Genomic DNA, 23,535 nt, shown 5'->3' on the forward strand with positions numbered 1-23,535 from the left:
AAACGGAGAATGTCATGGTGTGGTAACGCCCAAACGAGTGAAAGACATAAAGAGACTATGGTTGGTAGTTGGTTGTAAACAAACGATGTAGCGGAGGGGATAGCCGTGTCGCTATGGGGGCCGAAGATGTAACAACCATGTGGAACACAAGATCGGGTTATCAGTGAGAGAAGTATGATCAGAAGGCCACAGAGTCCAATGAAGAATATCAAAAAGGGGGTGCGGATCGGGGTGGGAAGCCAGGTAGAATATTTGAAGGTAGCGGGTGGTGACTCTAGACTTATAGCTGAGGCGGGGGTTGATGGGACGGGGAAGTAGCGGTGATATAAGCTTTTTGGGTCGATGAATCTCTTCATGATGAGTGAGATGATGGCCGCACTGGTAGAGTTTTCCCCGAGGGGAGGGAGACCAACAAACTAGAGAGTATAGTAGAAGTAAGACTCTGTGAGTTTCAAAGAATAGGAAGAGGGCAAAGAATAGAGAAGTAGAGCTAGGTACACTAAGATGATGTTCTCATGAGCCGCAGATAGGGCTGACATGATACACTAAGTAGATATTGCCATGCCAGACACCACTTGGATAAGAATCACGCCGCATATGTAGTTGCGCCCACGGGTGACGGATAATTATGTGGGGAGGGATGTGGGAGCATGGGTATGAGCCAATAATCTTTATTCCCTAGGACAGGGGCACACAGACCTGGCAGTGATCGAGGCTTTTTACATTCCACAGATATCATCATGACTGTTAGAGCTAATCCACACATACGTGTGGTTTCTTTTAAACTGGCTCAGAGACCAAGTAGCCTAGGTGCATGTAATCGGATCCGTTTCCATTAAGTTTGCAAGTATCAATCTCGCAACAAGAGCCGAATCCGGCGATCTACCACCTAAGCACATACGGTTGCTCTTATGTCGGTCGCATGGACTGCGTTAAACGTTACTCTGAATTAATCTCGGGACAAATAATCAGGCTATGCTGCGCTGCCTTGCCAAGGATTTCGAATGGGGCTAATGTGATATACCATTCTGCTCGAGCTCAGCCTCAAAGCCACCTGTTTCAGGATGACTGAACCCCGGCTTGTCACCATTAATCTGCAATGGTATTTTGTAGATATGCAGTGGATATTTTAAGTTCAGATAGAAAATCATAAATGCAGGCATTCAATAAGCGCCCCGATATCAATCTGAAATGCCCTGATCAGCAACTGGAGGTTATCTCATATGAACAATATAATATAGTGAGAGATACATACATGTATCTTACAGTCACATTGTAACACTAACCTCAGCTCATGCTCGTATATCATGATCAGAGCCCGAAAGAAAGGTGCCACAAGAAGTGTAGGAATATGCGAACGCTGCGGTTACATGTGAATTAAGTCGCCTTTCTTTCTCGTATTTAAGTCAGAATTGAATTAAGTGAGTAGAGCACTTTATAGTCTGGCTCATTTGTACAATTGTGCTTTTGTTAATGCCCAGGAGTGTCAAAGAATTCGTTCAGCAGACCTCTACCTAGCACTTGAAAGCTGATCGCAATCATGACCTCGACTTTAGGATTAATTAAGTTATCAACAGTACAACTCGCAACAGACATGAAATAATACAGGGTACGTGTCAATGCTAACCCAGAACCTTGCGATGATAATTCAATTAAATGCCGAATCTTAAGCGCCAGAGGTTAAGTCAGTGTACTAGACGAGGCGCCAGAAGTGAGTGTCAACAATTATTAAGTACTAGAGGAAAAGGCTCCAGCAAACTGTACCGGAACTAGCGATCCGATCCATGAACAGAAGACAGGCTAACCATAAGTATCCGCGTCGATATATATATGTATTCACGCCGCCAGGCTGAGAACTCTATAGCTACCCAAGACTTTCACAGAGTATAGTAAATATATGTATATATACACCTATACGTCTTGGCTCGTAGACCAAATTAGTGGAGGTATGTAGTAGGTATGTACATGTATAGAGTTGCTCACCGTCGCTCGACGCCGATACCACCGGCGAACTAACAAGGATACCTAGGCCGACGTCAGAACCGAAAGGAACCTAGAGAACCTTCAAAATTGTAGGCCTTGTACGTACATGTAGAGTACGTTCGTAGCCAGCCTCGCTTAACTTTTTTACGCAATAGAGAAGTTTAATTTCGATCTTCCGCGCGTAGCTAGTACCTGGCCGGCCGCAATATATATCTCGCCCCCACCTAGCTTGACTACATATTGTACATAGGCGTTTGCTCACCCTATGAGAGGGCCCGTTTACCTCAATCGAGAAATTGCATGTAGATGAGGATTTATAATATTCTATATTCCTACTTACATGTATTTATCAGGAAGAAATTTGTATTGCCTACAGCTGTCTCGGCATCAGGGAATATCACTCGGAAAACAACCAATCCAAAATCAACACAGTAAGGAACACGTGACCGGGAGACGCGTACACAACACGCAGAGATCATCGCGATGACAGCATCTATGCAAGGCCGTACTCATTGACCCGGCTCCGGCTCCTTGATATACAGCGATGGGGAAAATTATTGTAGAAGTATGGTAAGAGTCCTATTGGCCGGGGCAGCCACCTAAACCCTGTTTTTAGACCCCCTGTTTCTACAATAATTTTCCCCATCGCTGTATCGCTATCGGAATGTTCTTTTCTGTTCCATACTTCGGAGTTTCTGTGTGGTGCAGATCGCATGTATGGCGGTATGCTTATTTTAGTTTCTTCACACGTACGTGCAATTATGGATCGAGTATCTAAAGCTGTAGTAGCTAATTTTGTTACTGTAGCAGATAATAGGCCTAGGTATATAATCGAGATTTAAACTATGCGACCGACATTGTCGAAGATGTAAGCAATCCCTAGCCACAACTGACTATGTATCTATCTCTATCAAGAAAGTACGCATATGCATGTAGGCAGTTGGATCTCAGCCCGGCCAAATCACATCCTTTAGAGGACTGAATATAAGATGTCGTGTTAGTAGTTGTTGGTCTATCGCGTGAGCAGGGTTAGGGGTTACCTCCAGCCATCTTTAACTAATATGGTTTTGATATGTTTTCCCCGCCGCACCCCTGCTTTACAACATTGGTCAAAACTTTTGAGATACATAGGACGTATCACTACAGGGGCACACCGGAGTCAAGCTGTGGCTTGAAGTATCTCAGGTTTCAGAGTCTCTGAGTTCCGGATTCGATAAGTGGGCCTGGAGATTTGGATATGTGGGGCAAATCATGAGTAATATATAATCACCATGGAAAGTACTTGGCGACTAGGTCCAGGCCTCCGAGTGCTGTATGTTTGAGAGATTTACTCTACTCTACATACATAAATCCCTGATTCTACCAATCAGAACAAGGCTGGGCACGCAACAGCTCCGAAGGGATGTCCTTGATGTTCCACATATGCATCTTACGCTGCCAGCAGATAAAAAATGTAGGTACAATGCTTTAATGAAATGGGCTTCCCATATGTCCCCACGTCATCCTCGACGTTATAAACCAAATCCCTCTATCTCTGAAATATAATTCCTCTAGGCGTGTATGGAAACAGCAAGATGAAATAGCTAACCGTCAGAGACTCAAGTAGGCTTTTTGCGTGAGATTGTGTGGCGGCTGTCGACTCGGGGTTGTGTTTCTCCAGCTAGACACGACATATATATCTCATGCTGAAGCTTCTCTTTAGGCATGACGAATGTATAAGCGCTTAGGTCTGAAGGACGTAAGTTGGAAATGATTAATGCGTTCAGCTTTCGTAGTCTAGATCGGCCCCCCTCTTGAGGAACATATTATAACTAACCATTGCCTCCAGTCCTTTTCGAGCTCCATACTATACATGTGGCGGTGCCCATTTGTTTATATTGTGTAGATCTTTATTGGCTCCTATTTCAATTAATAGCTTCGATATAGAAACATAGCCGGAACTGACCGTCCTCGACAACGATGTCCGGTCGCTCGAACCTTCAAGGTCTAGGCTCGCTAGCTCCCCTCTCAATTAGCATTTATACCATTACTTCCGATCAAATATACCCTGTAGAGGCGTCCATATATATATTTTTGCAGCGTTTATTTGGATCTGTTCTATTCTCAATTAGTAGCTTTGTAATGTCTAGATTCGAGTAAGTTACGGCTACGTACCAGCAGCAGTGCATGCTACTCTAATGTACTCTCTATCAATGCAATGAGCATCTGCACCATCGATCCAAACTCTATTTTTACCGCCCGTTGTAGTGAGTCCACCCGGTATGGCGCTTATTCGGGTCTTTAATCAAATGCCTCGCCACTGCAAGGGGAGGTGATCACCGGCACCATCAATAGCCCAAAACAGGGAAAGTCCAGTAGTCTTTGCTCACAAACTTGGGATCAGCTCTGCCATCAAACAGCAACTTGATCATCGATTCATCCCCCATCTTTGTTGCCTGTTCGAGTGGTGAGTAGACTCAACCAATTGTGAAATGACGACTCACTCGTTTCTAAGGGTTGCTTCTTTCTCATATTTACTGCAGAAGAAAGAAAAGGTCAATATATATGTAATTTTTCTAATCTGTTTCCTTCTAGCTTTTTCTATTAGTACTAGGTCTTCAAATATCAAGTAGTAATAAGAAGACTGAAATCGAAGTAGACTTGTTTAGTAAACCTCATTGACGTACCTTACATAATAACTCTTCTATTCTTCAAGTGTTATAGAATTTACCACTGGAATCTTCGCTTCAGTACCAAGCCTGCCGCAGCGTCTAAGGTCCGGGTCAGAGCTACGGCTGGCGGGTTACACGAGCTAGCCTCACATGATGTTTATTTCCTAAAGTTTCTATCATTTAGAAGATTTTTTTACGGAGCCAGAGGCCTCGGGGTGACGTGCCAAAGAACAAATATGATGGAAGAACAAATATGATGGAAGAACAAATATGATGGAAGAACAAATATGATGGAAGAACAAGTATGATGGAGCATGTATTGGTGGAGATGACATAGAGAGCTCGAGCGGAGTCAGAAGTGGTTGAAAATATATCGATCCTTCGGAGCCTAGTTATCGATGGTTCGGTGATCTAGTGCTTCTTGGAGTATGTAGAGTCAACGCGAAATTCTTTATTCGATAACAATACCCACAGAGCTATGCCCGGTGAAATCATTGGTGGTTTCTATTCCTAACAAGGTGACCTTCATCAGTTGATGTTTAGATGGAATGTGTGTTTCCATTGTCAGGTATACGAGAGCAAAAGATTTAGCGGGTAGAGCGCCCAGAATTAAGCTTTCTAAGGGGTTAGGAAAGAGTCCAGATATGCCCGATGGTTTATTACATAAAGGGTTGGACCAGAGTATGGATGAGAAAACGTATGTAAATCCTCTAAACCCCTTACAATCAAGAAAAGAGGAACTCCACTCGATCTAGATCCGTAAACTACCTCATTTGATACCTCTGTATCCTTAAAGCTCTCCAAGAGCGGATTTTCATGCACTCCCTTACTAAGCGGTCTTGGATCATCAACGCGTAGGTCATCAATGCATGATCCTAAAGTCCAGCAACTCCACAGCCAGAATTCGAATGTACGTCCTAGCTACGTTATCCCTGACCTACTCAAATACGTACGAATGCACGACAGCTATACCTACTTGTATCCCTTTATCGCAAGAACACTGCACAACGATAACTCCATGGATCCATACACCACTAAGTAATGAGAAGAGTAAGAACGTCTCACATTCGCGCCCAGCAAGTGTTACCGGCCGCTGCGTGACGGGAAACGCCTCAGAAACAGCACTTGAGCTTGTTCTCTTAATTCCATACATGTACGTTATGAAGTACTTATACGTATGGAAACCTCGCCCAGCTTAACGGTGTGAGATGATCAATGGTAATATAATGCCGTTCTAATAGGCTATGCTTCTGGGTATCACAGGATCAAGTATGGTTAAAGAAAGCTTCTCTGTTAAGAGGGTGTATATCGTACTGTCCAGAAAACCGATACTATTTTACATTTGTCCCTCTGGCGTGCGCCGCCAATCATAGACGATCACTCGACTACTCGATCACATGAGATGATTCGTTCATGATCGATCACTCGATACTAAGAAACGCCAAGCGGCTTGTGGGCAGGAGTTGTTTAAGGGCCCGTTTGGGAGCGCTCTGAAACGGAGTTTGGGGGGTTGAAAACTGTGTTACAACCATAACGCCGTTATGGGTTTTTTAATTCTGTTTGGCGTTCCAGCTTTGACATGTAGATAACAACGTTATACCCTTGAAAATGACATTTTCCAAAAAAGTAAGTCTGACCTACTTTTTCTGTGTATTGCAACCATCGTTCCCCACAAGATGTCCCCTATCAGAAGATTTTTATCGCCTATTTTGAGCAATACAAACCCTAGGCTGGGGGCTATGTAAATGTTTTTTCCTTCTAGATAAATGTAGCAAGTAGGTATGTTGAAGGAATTGATGGGAGCGAATAATGAAACCGTTCCCGGCCTGTAGCCACACAGTAAACCACAATTTAACAACGTTATCACAATTCACCATTTCCCAGATGGCAACGGAGGTTTTGCGAAACGGTGTTTTCTGATCCGTCCGCCCCAAACGGGCCCTAAGATAGCTGCTTTTTATGACGTAACTCACGCTCCATATAGTCAGTTGGTTTTAATTGCTACTCACATGGATAGCGCTAGCGTAAGTCCTGAAAAACACTTTTGTCGGTGGGTACCTTGAACATGCTCTAGAGTGCATGGAAATGTGTATCTAGAAAATATTAAAATATTCAGGAAGGTCGTCAGGAATAAATTATATTTTGCTTGGTAATTTCAATAATTTGGCGGAGGGAAAGTCGTTTTAAGGGAAATTGGACGACTATACAGACGAAGTTTTCATATTAAAAATAACTTACCAACGACTTTACTGATGCCTTTACAGGTCACCTTTCTGTGAGCCGTTTTGGGCGTATACACATGGGGGGATAAGATTTGGCAATCGGCCGGCTCATCGTCCCGTGGGCCGGCCCAAGTCGCCCTCTGCAATTGCAAGAACTTGCCTATAACGGGTAAATTATGCGCTGCTTCATGCATACATGTATATATGTGGAAGACTGGTGTATGTTTCTTTGACGAAGTGTTTCTTAAATAACGCCAGACCGAACAAAACGGGGCATACGTATATACGCCTTCCTTTTGAGGCGAGTCTATCACTTGGCCTCTACCTAGAGAGTGGTGCAATTTGTGTTTTGGGGTTTTGTTTCGGATTTTGTAACAGTTTTCTGCATTAGTCGACAGAATTGAATGATTTGGACTCAAGAATAATACTTTGAAATCCAGAAGGTATGGTGCGCTCACTCTTAAAGGTACATAACCAAAAGTGACAGAAAATCAATCGCTTATAACTTCACCACCAAGAAAGATATCAAAAAAGTGGCAAGATAGAAGTATAGTAAAAGTGATGAACCTCAGTTCTATCTTGCCAGACTTTTGATATCTATCATGGTCATGAAGTTATTAGAGCTTGAAGTCGGCTGTTTTTGTACATAAAAAGCCCCAAGACCGAACAAAGTGGAACGGTATTACCCATTTATCCCTTAGACGGATGACACGGTCAAATTCGCAGCTTGCCCCTTTGGGTTGATATTAGCCTTGTTTAGTAATTATCACTGGATTTGATTGGCTCTCTGGCTATTGTTATTCGGAAAAGAAAAGAAAGTTACCCAATGAGGTACGTGCACGGACCAAGCTGCGAATTTGACCATGTTATCCGTCTAAGGGATACCATGTAAAAAGCAAACCCGATCGAGTTATGGCAGTGATGCAGCAAAATGGCTAGAAATGAGCCCTCTGGTTGTTCCAAATCCATATGCCACCGTGTCACCTTTAAGAGTGTGCGCACCATACATATCTGCGTACGAATGAACTTCAGCTTCTTAGTTGTCTCTCTTATCATAGTCCATCGGTATCAAGGTCCATATATCTCTGTGGTTGAATCTTTTTAGAGATGTCGGCCATCCCAAACCTACCTTATTAGACAGTAGAGCTATTACAATACTTACTGCTATGTATCCAGTATAACAATAATAATCACTGTGCTGATCGACGAGCCAGCTTGAGGAAAGGCTCCGGATCCCTCGATTTGTGGTGATGCATGTACGTAGTTGCTCCGAAGAAGCTAGTGCCATGGGCCAAGTACTCGGGACAGGCATGAAGAACCTGAAAATGACTTTGTATGGTAACGACCTCTGATTCGCGGCTGGCGAAAAGCTACACCAAATTGAGCCCCTGCTTGCAGCTTGCATTTTCAGGTTCTTATTGCCTGCCCCGAGTAGAGTGTTGGGCTCATGCAAGTTACTTATCGAGCCGACTCCATCAAAATGGAAACCTATCATGATACATTCCATGATCCAACGCAGTGTATTTTTCCTTCACAATTTGTCCCTAAGCTTCGCTATCTTGTTCTATTAATTAAATACGTCTCTATGTGTGTATAACTTATAGTCCTTCATAAATTCAAGGTTGGGTTACTGTAGTCTGGCCCCTACGTACTGTACTAGTGGACAGTACAAGCGGTGCGACAAATTAATAAATAGGCCTGATAATCCAATTTTCAGCGGGCGAGTTCTCCTTTAGATTTTTAGGGTCAGCGCACGTGTGGGGGAGAGTCGGATTTTATACAATAGACCGGTATATTAGAGACCCCTAGCCAGCAACTTAAAGCAACGAACAAAATATTATTTATTCCCAAGACTTCCTAGACATATCGGCATGCAAGCCGGATGCAATTTGGATGCGATATAAAACCTTCGACGCGACTGCAAGACTCAAGGATATATACGCCTAGAGATATATTCAATCCTAATGCCTAAGATTTCCTCTAGCGCCTCTCAGAGCAATTGTGAGGCTATGCGAGTCAAGAAGCTAATGCATGCAGAATGGTCTTAGGATTATGAATTGTTTGTTCGTTGCTGGTGGCTAAAAAAGTCTCTATTATAAGTCTCCCGGGTTTGTTGGGTTGGTCGAAGTGCACATCATGTAGTGGTTGAGAATCGGTAACCAAGAGCTGGCGAGCAAACAGATGACAGATCAAATGACAACTGGCACGACAAACAGCCACATACGCCGATCTGTTTGGTAATAAGCCCAGGCTCCCAGACCCTTCTTCCACCCACTTCATACGATACCTTATACCTGGATCTCTTTCGAATTGATCATGAAAGCTCACTATGGGTTGAATTCAACATCTATCAGGTCACTCGAAGCAATTCGGCACCTAAATCGGCATCTCTTTCATCATCGGCATCGCACGACCGCCCGCTGAGCATGAGAGAATGCAAATATATACGTATAATATATATAATACCTACATATCACTTCACTACATGTACTTATTTTGTTTCCCGTTTGTGCCTCAAGCCTTTAATCTCTACCAATCTGCTGGTTACTCTATTTAAATAATAATTGATGACTCACTTCGTAGTAGCGCTTCCGGCCAACTAAACGATAGACCAAGTGCTAATTGACCGATGATTCGATTTGAAGATCGATCACTTATCACTCATGTGTGAATATAATTTAGTGGTGGCATCGTTGGTAATGAACATGTCGGACAAGACCGGAAGTCACATGTATGTACTCTGCACTCCTGTGTATCTATCCCTTAACCCGTCAATTGCTGACCCCGGTGATATAGGGATTGAATTTGTATGGGAGATCTATTATTTGATAAGAAAGATAAGAAGATCTGTTAGTAAAGCCATACCAAATTTGCTTTTTTTTTTTGGTGGGTCAACACTTTGGTGACGGTTTAAGGGATAACTAGAAGTATTCAGATACCGCGCGGCCAAGCCTGCTTGACTTGATATCTATTGGAGACAGATCAATTTTAGAGAAAACTACATACCTAGCGCTAAATCTCGAGTTATTTGGGGGTTGCCGGGGCAAAAAGCTGAGGATCTTCACCTTTAGAGGATCTAAACTAAATGTAGTTTAGTAGGTGGCCTTGGTAACCCCCCGAATAACTCGAGATTTTGCGGTACTAGGGCAAGCCTTGGAACCTATAACAGACGGAGAATCACAGATAATGGGTGGTTCTAAATGCAAAGACATATAATATGTATGGGACGATGATGGACACCGGATAACAGCAAAGAGAAACAGCCAAGCCCAGCTTTATCTCCTCTTATTGACCAAAAGGCCCGTCAACACGGTCCAATGTCGTAGCTCAACTTATGGATGCAGTCATAGAGGTTCGGTCTGCGCCAGTGAAGGCTTGTTAGATGCGCTTATATCGAGAGTCATTCCGGTAACGCCTCACAAAGACATTGGGTCCCTACTGGAGTCATAGTACTGTTCGTTTGCACCACATACAATTGAGTTCCCTCGAAACTTGATTGCAATATATCCGCATATCCTCTCTCCAGTATAGTACTCTGGAGCAGTGGACTTCTTAGCCTTGGGGCTACCTTTGAGGTCGATCAGCTGCAGATCTGCATGTTATGTTTCATGCCATAGGTTTAGTAGCCAATCATAATCCTTGCTTGATCTGGTATGAAACCAGGTGGTTGGCAGCCTGGTGAGGGGTAGTGAATCTACCCGCTCTGTTTGTCCCTGAGCCTAGTTTCGATGGGTTGCCTAAATAATGTCGATCTTATGATTGTCTTGGCGCAACTTCAATATTACTTGCGCAAAGGTTTGTCTAAACACGCACTTCATCATAGTGCTCTTCCCCAACGCAAAATACCCGGAGAGGTAACGTCATCAAATTCCGATTCTTTCATAGTTTTACATTACTTGTCTTATATACGTATCTACGGATTTAACTCTCCCTCTGGCAGCTATGGCACAATTCAGAGGTTCGTTTTTATCTAGTTTGAATTACTCTTCAGGGGATAACTTCCGACGTAATGGTTACACTTTATAACGATTCTTAGCTGGAATTGAGCATGAATCTCTGGAGTTTGTTATCAACCATGTCTTCCTTCCCCCACAGCTCCCACAAAACACTGAGGAATACATCGGCAATAAAAACAATGCGCTCTTACAGCTTCTGCACCAAAGCTCTGATTCCTATGCACGTAATTTTACCAAGAACTCGGTATGGTCGGCGGTGAACAAGCTGGTTGAACATTTTGGCATGTTTGAAAATAACACTTCTGTATCGGCCGATCTTTTTGCAACGGCAGTGAAGGGTTTGAAGGATCGAGGTTAGGCTACGCTTTTCTCCTTCGGTATCATTGGCGATAGAGCTAATATATTGAGTATTTAGACGCAATCGGTATTCACATAACATCTCAAAATGCTGGGCTTATTCTCCGCCGTATCGAAAATTCCGTGATCTTCACCTCATTCGAGGCTTCCCCCACTTCCTCAGCTGTCACTGAAGCGATAGGAAAACTTCTTATTTCTTACCCAGGTCCAGCCGTTGCTGTTGCATGGGAAACAGTGATCGATCCCACATTCCTGAAACCGCTCTCCGAGTTCTTAGAGACGATGAAACGTGATCAAATCAGTGCTGCCTCCGGAAGGGGTCAGAAAGCGGGAGAGACGTTGCAGGAGGAACGAGAGAGCACACACCCGATGTTTATCTCTGAGTTGCTGACGGGAATACTGCGGGGAGTTGGACACGAAGTGAATGTGGAAAGGTTCATGAAACGAATTGGCGATGAAGTTTTGTGGGATAACGCGGTTATACCATGGAGAAGAAGTCCACTTTGGCTCGTTGTAAGGGTGGCACTTCGGATGGTGCTCGGGCAAGAGGATTACAAATCTTTTATAATCTTCTTTATGGCACAAGTTCTCATCCTCGCTACACAAAGAGGAGTCAGAGCGGATAGGTTGTTTGTCATGAATGCAAAGTTGGCGAGAAGGGTTTATAAACTGCGGGACCAGCTACCTCAATTTGTCCTAGTCGATGCTGAGAGGGCCGTGGATGGGACTTACAAGCAAATAAATGATGAATGGCTTCAGACTCAGAACAGCATTAGGCGGGACCCATGGGGTTTATGGCGGTCAGTATTTCTCTTCGGCGCAAGCTTCATGAAGGATACGGTCATCACGATGCGCAATAGCAGGGAATATGTCAAAGGACTTAGACATATTAAATGCACCAAACCTGAGAGGGAGACCTTTACTCCTAGAGAGGTAAGGCGAATTGACATGGCGGATGTATGGAAGATGCCGCAAACATCACGTCTTAAAGATGCGGGAATCACTCAAGATATTATGTTGGCAGACTTTGAGAGATGGGTCATGGAAAGCCTCGATGGATGGTTGACTGTATTTACGAATGAGAACACAACCGAAGCCTGCAACACCCTCGGAGGAAGCATGCAAGACTATATGGAAGTGGCAAGGGTTGCATATCAAGGGAACCCCGAGAGAAATTCAATCATGATCTTGACAGTGATGGAGCTATGGGTGGCTTTGGATAAGCTAGCAGTAGATTCCTGTCCCCTTCTTTCCAAATACTCACCCGAACTGAACGAATCCTTCCTTTGCGTCCTCCTCCTTCCCCAGCGTCAACAACGTGTACGGCTCTCCCTGGTTGAGAATTATATCAAAGAACGCCGTTCCGCCTCTCTCCCAATGAGCACTTCCGTCTTCTCAAAAGATATAACAAAACACACATTCTCCGTCTGTTACTTCCAGTCCTGTGATAATCTTGTTCAACTGGAGAAGCAGATCAGTAGTGATGCCGCTATCGATAGGCAGAACAAGATCGCCGAGTTGGCTCGGAGAGAAACCGAATATTTTAATGCCTTAGCCATCATCCGAACTCTCAGTTGTGACTACTATACTCACTGGAAAGATGGATGGACACGTCACGATAGAAATTGCAAAAAGTGCGCCAAGGTCAAAGAGGCAGATACGATGAGGATTGAAGTCCACGAATGGCCTCTTCCAGATGATCCCCTCCTGAAGGCAGCGGTTGTCTTTGAGCTTCGGTGTCCTCAACCATTTGCAATCTGGAGAGAGGCAACATTCCGGATACGTAATGACCTCTGCGCACCTATAAATACCCAAACTAGCCCTTCTAAACCATTTGAGAACCTTTCAGACTATTCCGGCCTTAAACATTACTTTGAAGACCACAAAGTATCTGGTCAGAGCACATTGCGTTATACCTCCATGACCAAGTCATTTTTATCATCTCACTACCGCTACAGACGCTTACCCGCTACTACAGAAGACATTTGTGTCAGGAATGCACTTAAATTTGCACTCTATGACACCAAAAGCGCTCGATGGACATCTGACCTGCCGCATGCCATTGACTGCCGTCGCCTCTGTACATTTCGTCTTCCTAAGGGTCCCTATTCATCTCTCCAGCATGCAGTTGAAGGGACTTCACACACACCAAATCAAGTATTGGCGCATCAATCCAAGTGCCCTCCGGAGCTTCAGCTTCATGAATACGTTGCATTTGGCCTTATGCGCTCTGGGTGGCGTATCCAATGGCTCAACATGCTCAGAGAGATTCGAAGCCGCACCTTGACCTTTAGCGCTGAGCCAGTCGGTATGCTCTATTTTCAAGCAGCCTGGCAGGTAGGACATTCTGGAAACGTTGATAATGGAAGAGAGTGCCATGTGGAACCCGGAGAAGAAGATTTTGGGGAACATATGATAAAGGAATTAGAGGTACTGCTGGAAGGAGTCAAAGAAAATTGGCAAGAGGTTACGGCTGTCCAGATAATGATTGTTTTGGCAATCCAGATCATGGCAGGAACAGAGTCAACGTATGTGTGTTCCAGAGCAGTGCAGTTCCTCAAAGAAGCACGGAGGGTATGTTTAGCTTGGACAAGGGAGCTGGCGGAAAAGCTTCCTGGGTGTGACCCTAGCGAAGTACGAGACTCACAACTGAGAGTCATACAAATTGCCGCAACGTGCAGGATGACATTTGACACTCAGGATCCTTTATTTTGGGCGATGCTGCGCACATCTCATGACGTGGCTGTGTATGTGGAATGCGCTACAACAATTCATTATAACTTACCGAGTGGTATAAGTGTATTACCTATGGCGATAAAATCACTATTGGCAAGAGATACACGAATGGCCTATGCTATCGAGGGACATCTAAGAGGTTTGGTTTGTGGTGAACATTACCCGGGGCCGACCGGGATTAACTTGAAACCAGTCTGGAATGCGTATGAGCGAGGAGAATCCTGGTCGGCCATGGACTGCCCGAATGAACGATGGGTATATACTTATACCGGTGGAGGGGAGGGGAAGGAAAGTCAGAAGGTGCATTACAATCTAATCAGCGGGGAATTATTGGTGGAGGGGTTACCACTAGGAAGAATGCCTGTGTCATATACAAATCATCCCACGTACAAAGAGCTATTTCAAGAGGTAAGACATTTCAATGTTATAAACACCTTTCGCTTTACACTTTTGTGCTACTAACCAAATAATCTTCTACAGAAGATACTGAATGTATATCCCTCAAATATGCCTGGAATGATTTTCCAGACGAGGCACGCAATATACGGCCATAAGGTATTTCTTATGATATCCCTCCGAAATTTAAATCTTCTCCCCCTCGAGTGATACTAAAAAGACCGAAGGTTGCTTTTGCAATGCAAGAACCAGAAAACGAGCTTATAATCCGCACCGAGCGCGAGAAAGACGGTATCTTTCATCAATTCGTTCCGAGCGACAAGCTTTTTGGCGATTTACCTGCCAATATCATCTCCAATCACGTCTTTTGGTTAGAGTTACCGTCCGCCGCTGCAATGCTCTCTGGTAACGACTTTACTACCGGCGTAATTTATCTACGGGATCGCAAAACCCCTTGGAAGACAAAAGAAAAGTTCTATATTTCGCATAGCTATGATGACTTCAAGACCGTGCTTAGACTTGGCGAGGATCGTCACTTGATTGATGTCCGCAGTGGTCCTGCAAATGCCATTGCCGCCGTTCTCGCCCCTCTAGAAGCTGCAGAGTTTATACAGGTTACCTACGGGGCTGCCGTTGTTAGGGTACATCTTCCTCGGCTGAAGCTTGACTTTTCAGTCAACCGGGACAATTTCATGGAGTGCAGGCAGTTCCCTGCTATGGTGATAGATCATGATCAAACGGTTGGAACTTTCATTGGGCTACAAAACATTCTTGTTGTCCGCCAGGGCCCAATCCGAAGCGTCATCATCCCTCATGGAAAGATCCTTTTCGAACAAGAGGGAAAACATACAAAAGTTAAAATCGATACCACGGGAATGGAGAGGGTAAAGTACCATGTCTACACGCTCAACCGGATTCTGGGAACGGTTGTTGGAAATGGAAGTCTCACAAGCCATCTATATAAGGTCTATCTACATGCAGTAACTTCGCATTGTCTTCCAGACCCCTTCACTCAGAGAACTGGGACAGAAGAGGCATTACTCGGACTGAGAGCAGCGGCAACCAGATCCTTTCAGAGAGTGGAGACGGATAGCTTTGAAGCCGATCTTTTTAGGCGTATCTCTGATTTGACGCCAATTCGTGAATACTATCCGAAACATCTCAAACGCATGCAGCAGGTAAAGTGGATATCTGGGCTTTCTCCTCTTGCACAACATGACGAATTTCGCAAGGCTGTCCAAGAAGTCTCAGAGTATGCCGAACTTTTGAATATTTTTGAAGATGTTAGAGGCTCAATCCTTTCCCACAATGTTGGAGCAGAAGATCTGGCACACAGAGCAGCGAAAAGAAATGCGGTATTTCGGACAGAGCAGTTTGGAGGAAATATGGTAGAAGACAAGACAGAGGACAAGATATACGCGGCGAGGGATATGGTTGATGGGAGTACCGAAGAGGCTAGAGTTGCATATGTGGCTCGGCTCGTCAAAGAATGGCGTGGGCCGTTTAACGTTCATCCGAATATATTAAACTTCCTTGAGGGCCTGGGTGAGATACAGGGATCTGCGCCGAGAGAGGGGGGACTCAAGATGGAGCTGGGATTCAACGACAAATGGCTGGAGCCGGATTTGGCGTCGGTCTGGATCGCCTTGTATAACGGTCTAAGGGAAGTAAGAACGAATGCTGAGCGATATGACTGGTTATTCCTTCTCGCCACTTTGGTGTACTCTGGTGAGGTTGAGCTCACAATCATCGAGACCTTGCTGGCATTTGGAACGGTTGAAGCCTTCAAGACGATCGAACCTCCAACTCATTCTTCCTACAACCTACGGCATGGATACGAACCATATGATGAGGCACTTTGTAGCATCATCAAACCCTGCGCTATAGACTTCGCCGCCAGCGAGGAGTCTAAACTGGATGGTTGGGTGCTGGAGAGTGAACAGGCGACTCAACAACGACGATCCAATACGTTTAATCATAATAAGGAGAAACAAGCAAGAGAGATGGCGCGTGAGCTACGTCTGTCTTGGCCTAGCCTTGAGCCTAATATCGCTGTTGAAGCTGCCTACCCGCTATACAATGTTGCGGATGTACTCTTGGCCGTTGAGCCTTGGTTTAAGAGTTGGAATCACAATTCCGACTTTCGAAGCCATATTTTAGATGTACAGAAGGTTTTGGAAAGGATCAACAACAGTCAGAAATCTATCCCCTCCGTTTACCACTTTATGCCATGCGAATACAGTCAATCAAGGCGGCGAAATACCATACGACTTTCAGACCTTTTGGCGCGCTCAACTCCTTCCCTACCGACGCGACCGGATATTCTGGCACGGAACCCTGTCGCTCGGGATTCAGGAGCAGATTCAAAACCAAAAAATCATGGCCTTGAAGATCTTTTGCGAGACTTCCGAGCTTCGCACCCTGGGAAGTTCCAAAAAATATACACCCAAGGTCTCGAGGATAGCATTCGTGCGTTTCAATCTGAGCCGGCGCCTCCTGATTCAGTTGAGGTGATTGGTCTTCTGAACAAATTGAAGAAGCTAAAGGTGGAATCTGAGGAGTACATGTGGAAGGTCTTCAGGGCTATTGAGCAGCAACTGAAACCAAAGCTTCTCAAAGGTAGCTTCATGGCCTTCCAAGCTGGTCTCTGGCCACGAATCTGCCCAATGCTCCTCCTTCAACAACTGGCCACCAATTGTACCATTGAACTATCTCCAGATTGGAAAGAGGCCCTTATAACGTATGGTATTGCCATTACCACTCTTCAGCGCCTTGAGCGCCTCATCCGTATTTCTCCGAAGAATACGTCTCCAGATATAAGCTCTGATTTCCTCAAAGAGCTCGAGAATACTGGGCACGAGAGATGGGATCCCATCCAACACCCGGACTGGCTTCTTATAGAAATCGAGAATAATCTGCTCATCCGCCCAGTCCAAGCTGATATCGCTTCGAAGATGACCACACCCCCTAAGAACACAAATACAATCATGCAATTATGTATGGGTGAGGGAAAGACTTCCGTGATTGTCCCAATCGTCGCAGCATCCCTTGCAGACACGAAGAAGCTGGTGCGTGTTGTGGTGCTGAAGCCATTATCAGGACAGATGTTTCAAACACTTGTCCAGAAGCTTGGCGGCTTGGTGAACAGGCGAATCTTCTTCATGCCATTTTCAAGGGGTATTTCCATGGGGAAGGAGCAGATAAAAGTGGTCAATCAGCTGTATGATGATTGTCTGAAAGGTCGTGGGATACTGCTGGTCCAGCCAGAACATATTCTTTCGTTCAAGCTACTTGGACTAGAATGGCTTCATAACTCCGCAACGGATAAGGAGAGAGGAACTGCGCAATCGGGTGGGATGGTTAAGAAATATGATCGGCAAGTGGCGCGGTTACTACTCGAAAAACAGAGATGGCTGGACACAACATCGAGGGATATACTGGACGAGAGTGACGAGATTTTGAACGTAAAACATGAGTTGATCTATACAATCGGGGATCCGGCACCAATACAGAATCATCCTGATCGATGGGTCATCATTCAAGAGATATTCAATTTAATAAAGGAGCATTTCATGGGATTGGAAACCAGTGTTCAAGACTTTGAACTGGAGAGACATAACGATACAAAGAGATTTGGGTCAATACGAATCTTAAATCTCGAGGCCGGCAAAGATCTGCTCAACCAAATTGCGCATAGAATTGTTGAAGGTATGGAATTTCATCGGATTACCGAGGCAACCAAATGACGTTATAACGGTAATTTTATCCTAACCTATATGTGTAGACCAACTTCTTACTGTTTCCTTTCGACTCTTCCCCGCCGATATGCGAGCACTCGCTACCAGGTTCATCACCGATACCTACATGACCAAAGAGGATGCGGCCCCTCTTCTTAGGTACTTCAATAAAAATAGCATAACTAGCGATATACTCTATCTCCTCCGAGGTCTAATCGCTCACAACATTTTGCTTTTCTCTCTCAAGGAAAAGAGGTGGAAAGTTGATTACGGCCTTGATCTCAATCGGTCTCTTCTTGCGGTGCCATATAGAGCCAAGGACTCACCGGCCGGGAAAGCAGAGTTTAGTCATCCCGATGTCGCAATTATCTTGACCTGCCTCAGCTACTACTACGGTGGACTGGATGATATACAATTGGAGACATGTTTCAGGAATCTTTATAAATCAGAAAACCCAGCTCTGCAGTACGAGAAATGGATCAAGGGCGTCGATCTTCCGAAGCCGTACCTCCAAAGGCTCAACGGTATCAATCTTGAAGACAGGAAGCAGTGGGAAAAGATAATATATCCAACGTTTCACTTCAACAAAGCAGTTATTGACTCGTATCTCTCCGGAGTTGTCTTTCCTAAAGAAGCCAAAGAGTTCCCTTATAAACTCTCCTCGTCGGGCTGGGACGTTGCTGTTTCCAAGATATACCCAACTACCGGGTTTAGTGGAACAAATGATAATCGCTACCTCCTTCCACTATCTATCGAGCAACTCGATACGGAAGAGCAGCTAAACACCAATGCCCGGGTACTGAGCTACCTTCTACAGGAGGGAAATAACTATAAATACATAGCAGGAGGGCCCAGTAATAACGAGCGCATCGGTGTCGAGCAGCTACTCAGGATCCTTGTCAATCCAGGTGGTCGTCAAATTCTAGTTCTGCTGGATGTTGGCGCGCAGGTTCTGGAATTCAAGAATGAGGAAGTTGCAAGGAGATGGTTGGACCTTGTATCGGATGGCACTGCCCAAGCGGCGGTGTACTTCAATGATAACGATGAATTGACGGCACTGACAAGAGATGGCAATAAAGAACCTTTGATGGTTTCTGCATTCGCAGAAAGACTAGATAGTTGTTTGGTTTATCTAGATGAAGCACATACGAGAGGGACTGATTTGAAACTTCCCGCAAGGGCGAGGGCCGCCGTTACACTAGGACCAAATCTGACAAAAGATAGGCTTGTACAAGGCGAGAATCTCACCCGATCAATCCCTATAAGTATGGAACTGGGCTAATTGATGGATAACAGCGTGTATGAGAATGAGAAAGCTCGGGAATGGACACACTGTCATGTTCTGCGGTCCTCCCGAAATTCATAGGAAAATTATGGCAATTGCCCAGGAAGATAATCGCGATACTGTCACTGTTCGTGATGTTCTTTACTGGTCTATGCAAGAAACCTGCGACAACGCTCGAAAGCTCCTCCCAATTTGGGCCAAACAAGGAATTAACTATCACACGCATCTCGCAGCCTGGAATGATATTGGCGAAGGAAAAGAGTTCCCTAAGGGATTGTTAGAGGCAGAATCTAAAACACTCACGCAACACTATGGCTTTGAGCGTCTCAGAGAGGAAACAATCGACTCCTATCGGAAGCCAGGGGTCAAAGATAGTGACTTATCCAAAATCCTGGAAAAATGTAAATCACTCGGGGTCAAGTCATTCCGTGGGGCGAGGATGTTGGAGGAGCAGGAGAGGGAGCTTGCACATGAGGTGGAATGTGAAAGGGAAAACCAACGGCCGGAACAAGTCGGAGCGGCAAAGCACAATGTTTCCGACGAGGTCAGACAGTTCGTCTTAACTGGAATACTCCCGAACAACTTCCGTCGATCCTTCGTTCCGGCCTTCAGTGTACTTGCGAAAACATCAGCGAAAGATATTTACCAACAGAGTGCATTCTCTGAAAAGTTGCTGGCAACAAATGATTTTTGCAGGGTCGTCGATGGGCGGCCGCTCAAGGAAAGTAAAACCGATGACTTTTTACGACCGGTTAACTGGATTGTCTCAAGTACCGCAGATAAGAGTATACTTATCTTAATGAGCCCTTACGAAGTGAACAAACTTCTGCCCGATATCCGAACCTCCTCAAAGATTGTTTTACACATGTACTCCCCCCAGGTCACGCGCTCCACTCCTTCCTACAACTCGCTCAGTTTCTGTACCATCCCCCGACTCCCCTCGGTCTGGCAACCTAACATTTCACTCATCGATGAGCTCAATATCTTTGCCGGACAGCTTTACTTTCCGAACTACAAGGTTTATCAAAGGGTTTGTGGGTTTCTTGGGCTTTATCTGGACGAGACCACCCCAGAAAAGAGATTTGCCATACAGAGCGACGGATTTGTCAAAGTCTCTGATAGAAAGACAGTGGGGATGCAGTATAAATCTCCCTTTGAAAAGAGCCCGGTTACTCTCGTGAGAGAGTTGACTGGGTTCAGGCGGAAGGGGCAGAGCTATATTGCCACGCACATGGGACATATATTGCATGGGAGGTATCTGATGATGGATGATTTTGAAGAACAGAAATCGGAGGAGGAGGAGGAGGAGGACAATTTTGGAGAGCAGGAATCGGAAGAGGGGGATGATTTTGGGGAGCTAGGATGGGAAGAAGAGGTAAGTTGTATCCCTCGTAGCGACTGGAGGAACCCTTTTGACACTTTTACACAGTTCTCAGCGCTGGGGTTGAATTGATATGGGTATTTATATGGACTTTACTTAATTATTGGTTATATTCCTTTTTCTTTTGTGTAATCTATAGTTTATTCAGGGTTTTTCGTTGGTTTCTGTGTCAGAAGTATCTACATAATTTATTTCGGTTTCTCGAGATCTTCCTGCGGGTAGTACTGTGATTCTGCCTTTAGCCCTAACCCCGTGCCAAGCCCCACTATAAACCGTACATAATTTGCCAATTAGACTATGGATGAGGATGATGGTATTACTAGCACCCTCGTATCGTTGAGATGAAGATAAAGTTGCTGATTTGTCTATGATAACAGAAGAGTCATTTAGCTCCAGGTAAAAAGAAACTAAAGGGCGTGTTCATAATTGTAGAAAACAAAACTTGAATTAATAACCATAACCTAATTGTTGAAAACGATGATTGATTTGCTTGATTGATACCCTCGTTGTAGATTACAGAAGTAAGAGAGAAGGAAAGACAGAAGAAGGTCGTTGACCACGACCCTAGTAAGTATGACCCGCACTTGATATCTTCCTCACCCCTGCTCGCCAGTCCTAGCCTAGTCATCCTCTCCGAACCTCAAGCTAAAGGCAGCATAGGACACTCAATTTCAACACTAATTATGTAATAACATCCAGTGCCACCTACATGCAGACATTGCCGGACTACTCGAAAGATATATAAGCCCATTAACTGAGCCTAGTAGGAATAGAGGTTAACTTACGCGAATAATGACAGATTCGAAAAAAAAAAAGAGTTTACATGGGGCATGAACTCTATGTTGATGCTAATGTCCTTCTCGCTCACGCCTGCTTCAGCTCATTTCTTCGCGTGCGAACGTGGGATCTGATTTCAGAACCTTTTCCGGGAGATATGTTAGTGGTTGGTTATGATGTTGGCCTTCGCGTCGTTTCAAGTGCTTGGCGTGCCGTCGACAGCACGAAGCGGTGTGAAGCGAGTGATAATTCTGTGATCGAGTGATGGTTTATGATTAAAAGTTCATTGGCGGGCTGTGGGTTTCATCTTTGTCCTTTGAGCGCCGATTATGCTTGTGATATTGTATCTTCGCGGAGATTTGGTCAGATTATGGGCATATATAATTAATACCGTCGGGTACGTTGGGGATCGAGAGATCCAGCATGTGATGATAGCGCTGTGCATGGCGGGGTTTCTTGATAGGATGCCGCTAAAAGGGTAGGGATTTCGGGATTCTATCGGTGCGACTGTGTGTGGCAATATTGGATCTCTTCATCAATCATCCCGAGGTTCAGGACATTACTCCTCGAGAAAGTTATCGAATATTTGGTCGAGGATATGGGACTATTCTCTCCTCACCATCATCAACGCAAGCTAGGATCGAGCTATGCATAAACCTCCTGGGTAAGTTACTTTAGATATTTCTCCTTCGGGCTGGACTTCTCTGTCGAATGTCTCCTCTCCGGCCCTGGCGATGCGCGCGACAGTATTAGACACAACACGGATCGACCCTGAAGATGTGGCAGCACTAGACCCAATACGGACAGCAGAAAACTTGGAATATTTCCGGGGTGGGGAGCTATGGGAGATACTTGGTAGAGATTGAAGAGTCGTTATAACGTTAGGTAAAGGTTTCCAGGTGGAGGATCAGGTGTGTCTTCAACGTTGTGGGGCTATGTGGCCGGTTGTAGCTGTACATGGGGAGGTCCCAACGTCTTAAAGACTTACCACACGTAGCTCCATACCGGGTGCTATATAAAACCTCTAGGGGGGGGGGGGGGGGAGGGGGGCTTGATCTTCTACTAGATTCACACCTTGCCGGTACCCGGTGAGATCGATATCGCTGTTGACTTCCCACAGACTGCAGAGGATCTAAGAACTCAGCTCAACGTCAACCGCGGGGTAAGCTTGACATGCTCAAGATATGCACCATCTCCTCAAAATGAACGAGGTAAATTTGCCTCTTTCCAGCCTCGCTTATAGGATGAGATAGAGGGGTGGGTTTCCATCTCCATCTTGACGTGAAGCGTGAAAGGGGTTTAGACAAATTCCTAACGCGCAGAAGACTTGAAGATAGGCTGCGGTAGTGAATGTGGCACCATGTGTCAAGTGTGTGGATGGGCTACATTTGCTAGCTAGGTATCTGTACCCGACATCCGCGCCCTCGGTGCCGCAACGTGTCCCCGTTAGCGAGAGAATTGATGGCGGCGCCTGCGCTGTCAAGAGACATCCACAGATATTGGTAGAGTATAGAAAAGACAAGGTTATCTCGATTCAGAAGATTGTCGTTATCTGCGTACTGTCCTTAATTAACGAGCCATGTTACAAGTGTCGTATCCAGAGCACAAGGGATATAGATTTGTGTTCTTGGCAAGGGGGAGATAAATAGGAGCAGAGTGAGTCTTCCTCACCTCTCCCACCGTTGGTGCGAACGTATTCCACCTTGCTTGGAAGAATAGTCTATTGCCTAACAAACATATGCCCGGGCTAGAATCGGGCACTTGTTGTTGGCTGTCAGCATAGACGAGGGGATTTCTCTCGGCATACTCTCACTTCCGATCGACAGAAAGGGAAAACACAGGCACGACAGCCAGAACCGCACAAACGTGTTCGCCACACACCCCACCCGGACCGCACAGTGGTCCGGGCGAGATGTCTCAGTGCTCGGCATGCCCGGAGCTAGGCCAGGATGTCGCAGCTCATCTCCACAAAACAAGCATAACTGCTCACTGACAGGGGTCCTCTCGCTAAGATTTTCCCCGATTGTCGGGTTGGCTTGGCAGGGGTCCAGGAT

The 23,535-nt window shown here is 45.2% G+C and overlaps 2 protein-coding genes across 2 annotated transcripts; both read left to right on the forward strand.

Annotated features, from left to right (window-relative positions):
* Positions 1-5,499: 5,499 nt before the first annotated feature.
* Positions 5,500-6,035, forward strand: H6S33_002848 (uncharacterized protein; the record flags this gene model as incomplete). Its single annotated transcript, XM_044834229.1, has 3 exons — positions 5,500-5,544; positions 5,684-5,809; positions 5,898-6,035. 3 exons carry the CDS (start codon positions 5,500-5,502, stop codon positions 6,033-6,035), a joined length of 309 nt encoding a protein of 102 aa, XP_044693009.1.
* Positions 6,036-10,798: 4,763 nt separating this feature from the next.
* H6S33_002849 (uncharacterized protein) lies at positions 10,799-20,776 on the forward strand (the record flags this gene model as incomplete). Its single annotated transcript, XM_044834231.1, has 10 exons — positions 10,799-10,814; positions 10,893-11,165; positions 11,228-13,743; positions 13,968-14,049; positions 14,099-14,313; positions 14,386-14,460; positions 14,529-18,009; positions 18,086-19,303; positions 19,335-20,698; positions 20,753-20,776. The coding sequence occupies 10 exons, from the start codon at positions 10,799-10,801 to the stop codon at positions 20,774-20,776; spliced, it is 9,264 nt and encodes a 3,087-aa protein (XP_044693010.1).
* Positions 20,777-23,535: the final 2,759 nt, after the last annotated feature.

This window comes from Morchella sextelata (assembly GCF_020137385.1).
Source record: "Morchella sextelata strain SCLS chromosome Unknown scls_13, whole genome shotgun sequence".
NCBI lineage: Eukaryota > Fungi > Ascomycota > Pezizomycetes > Pezizales > Morchellaceae > Morchella > Morchella sextelata.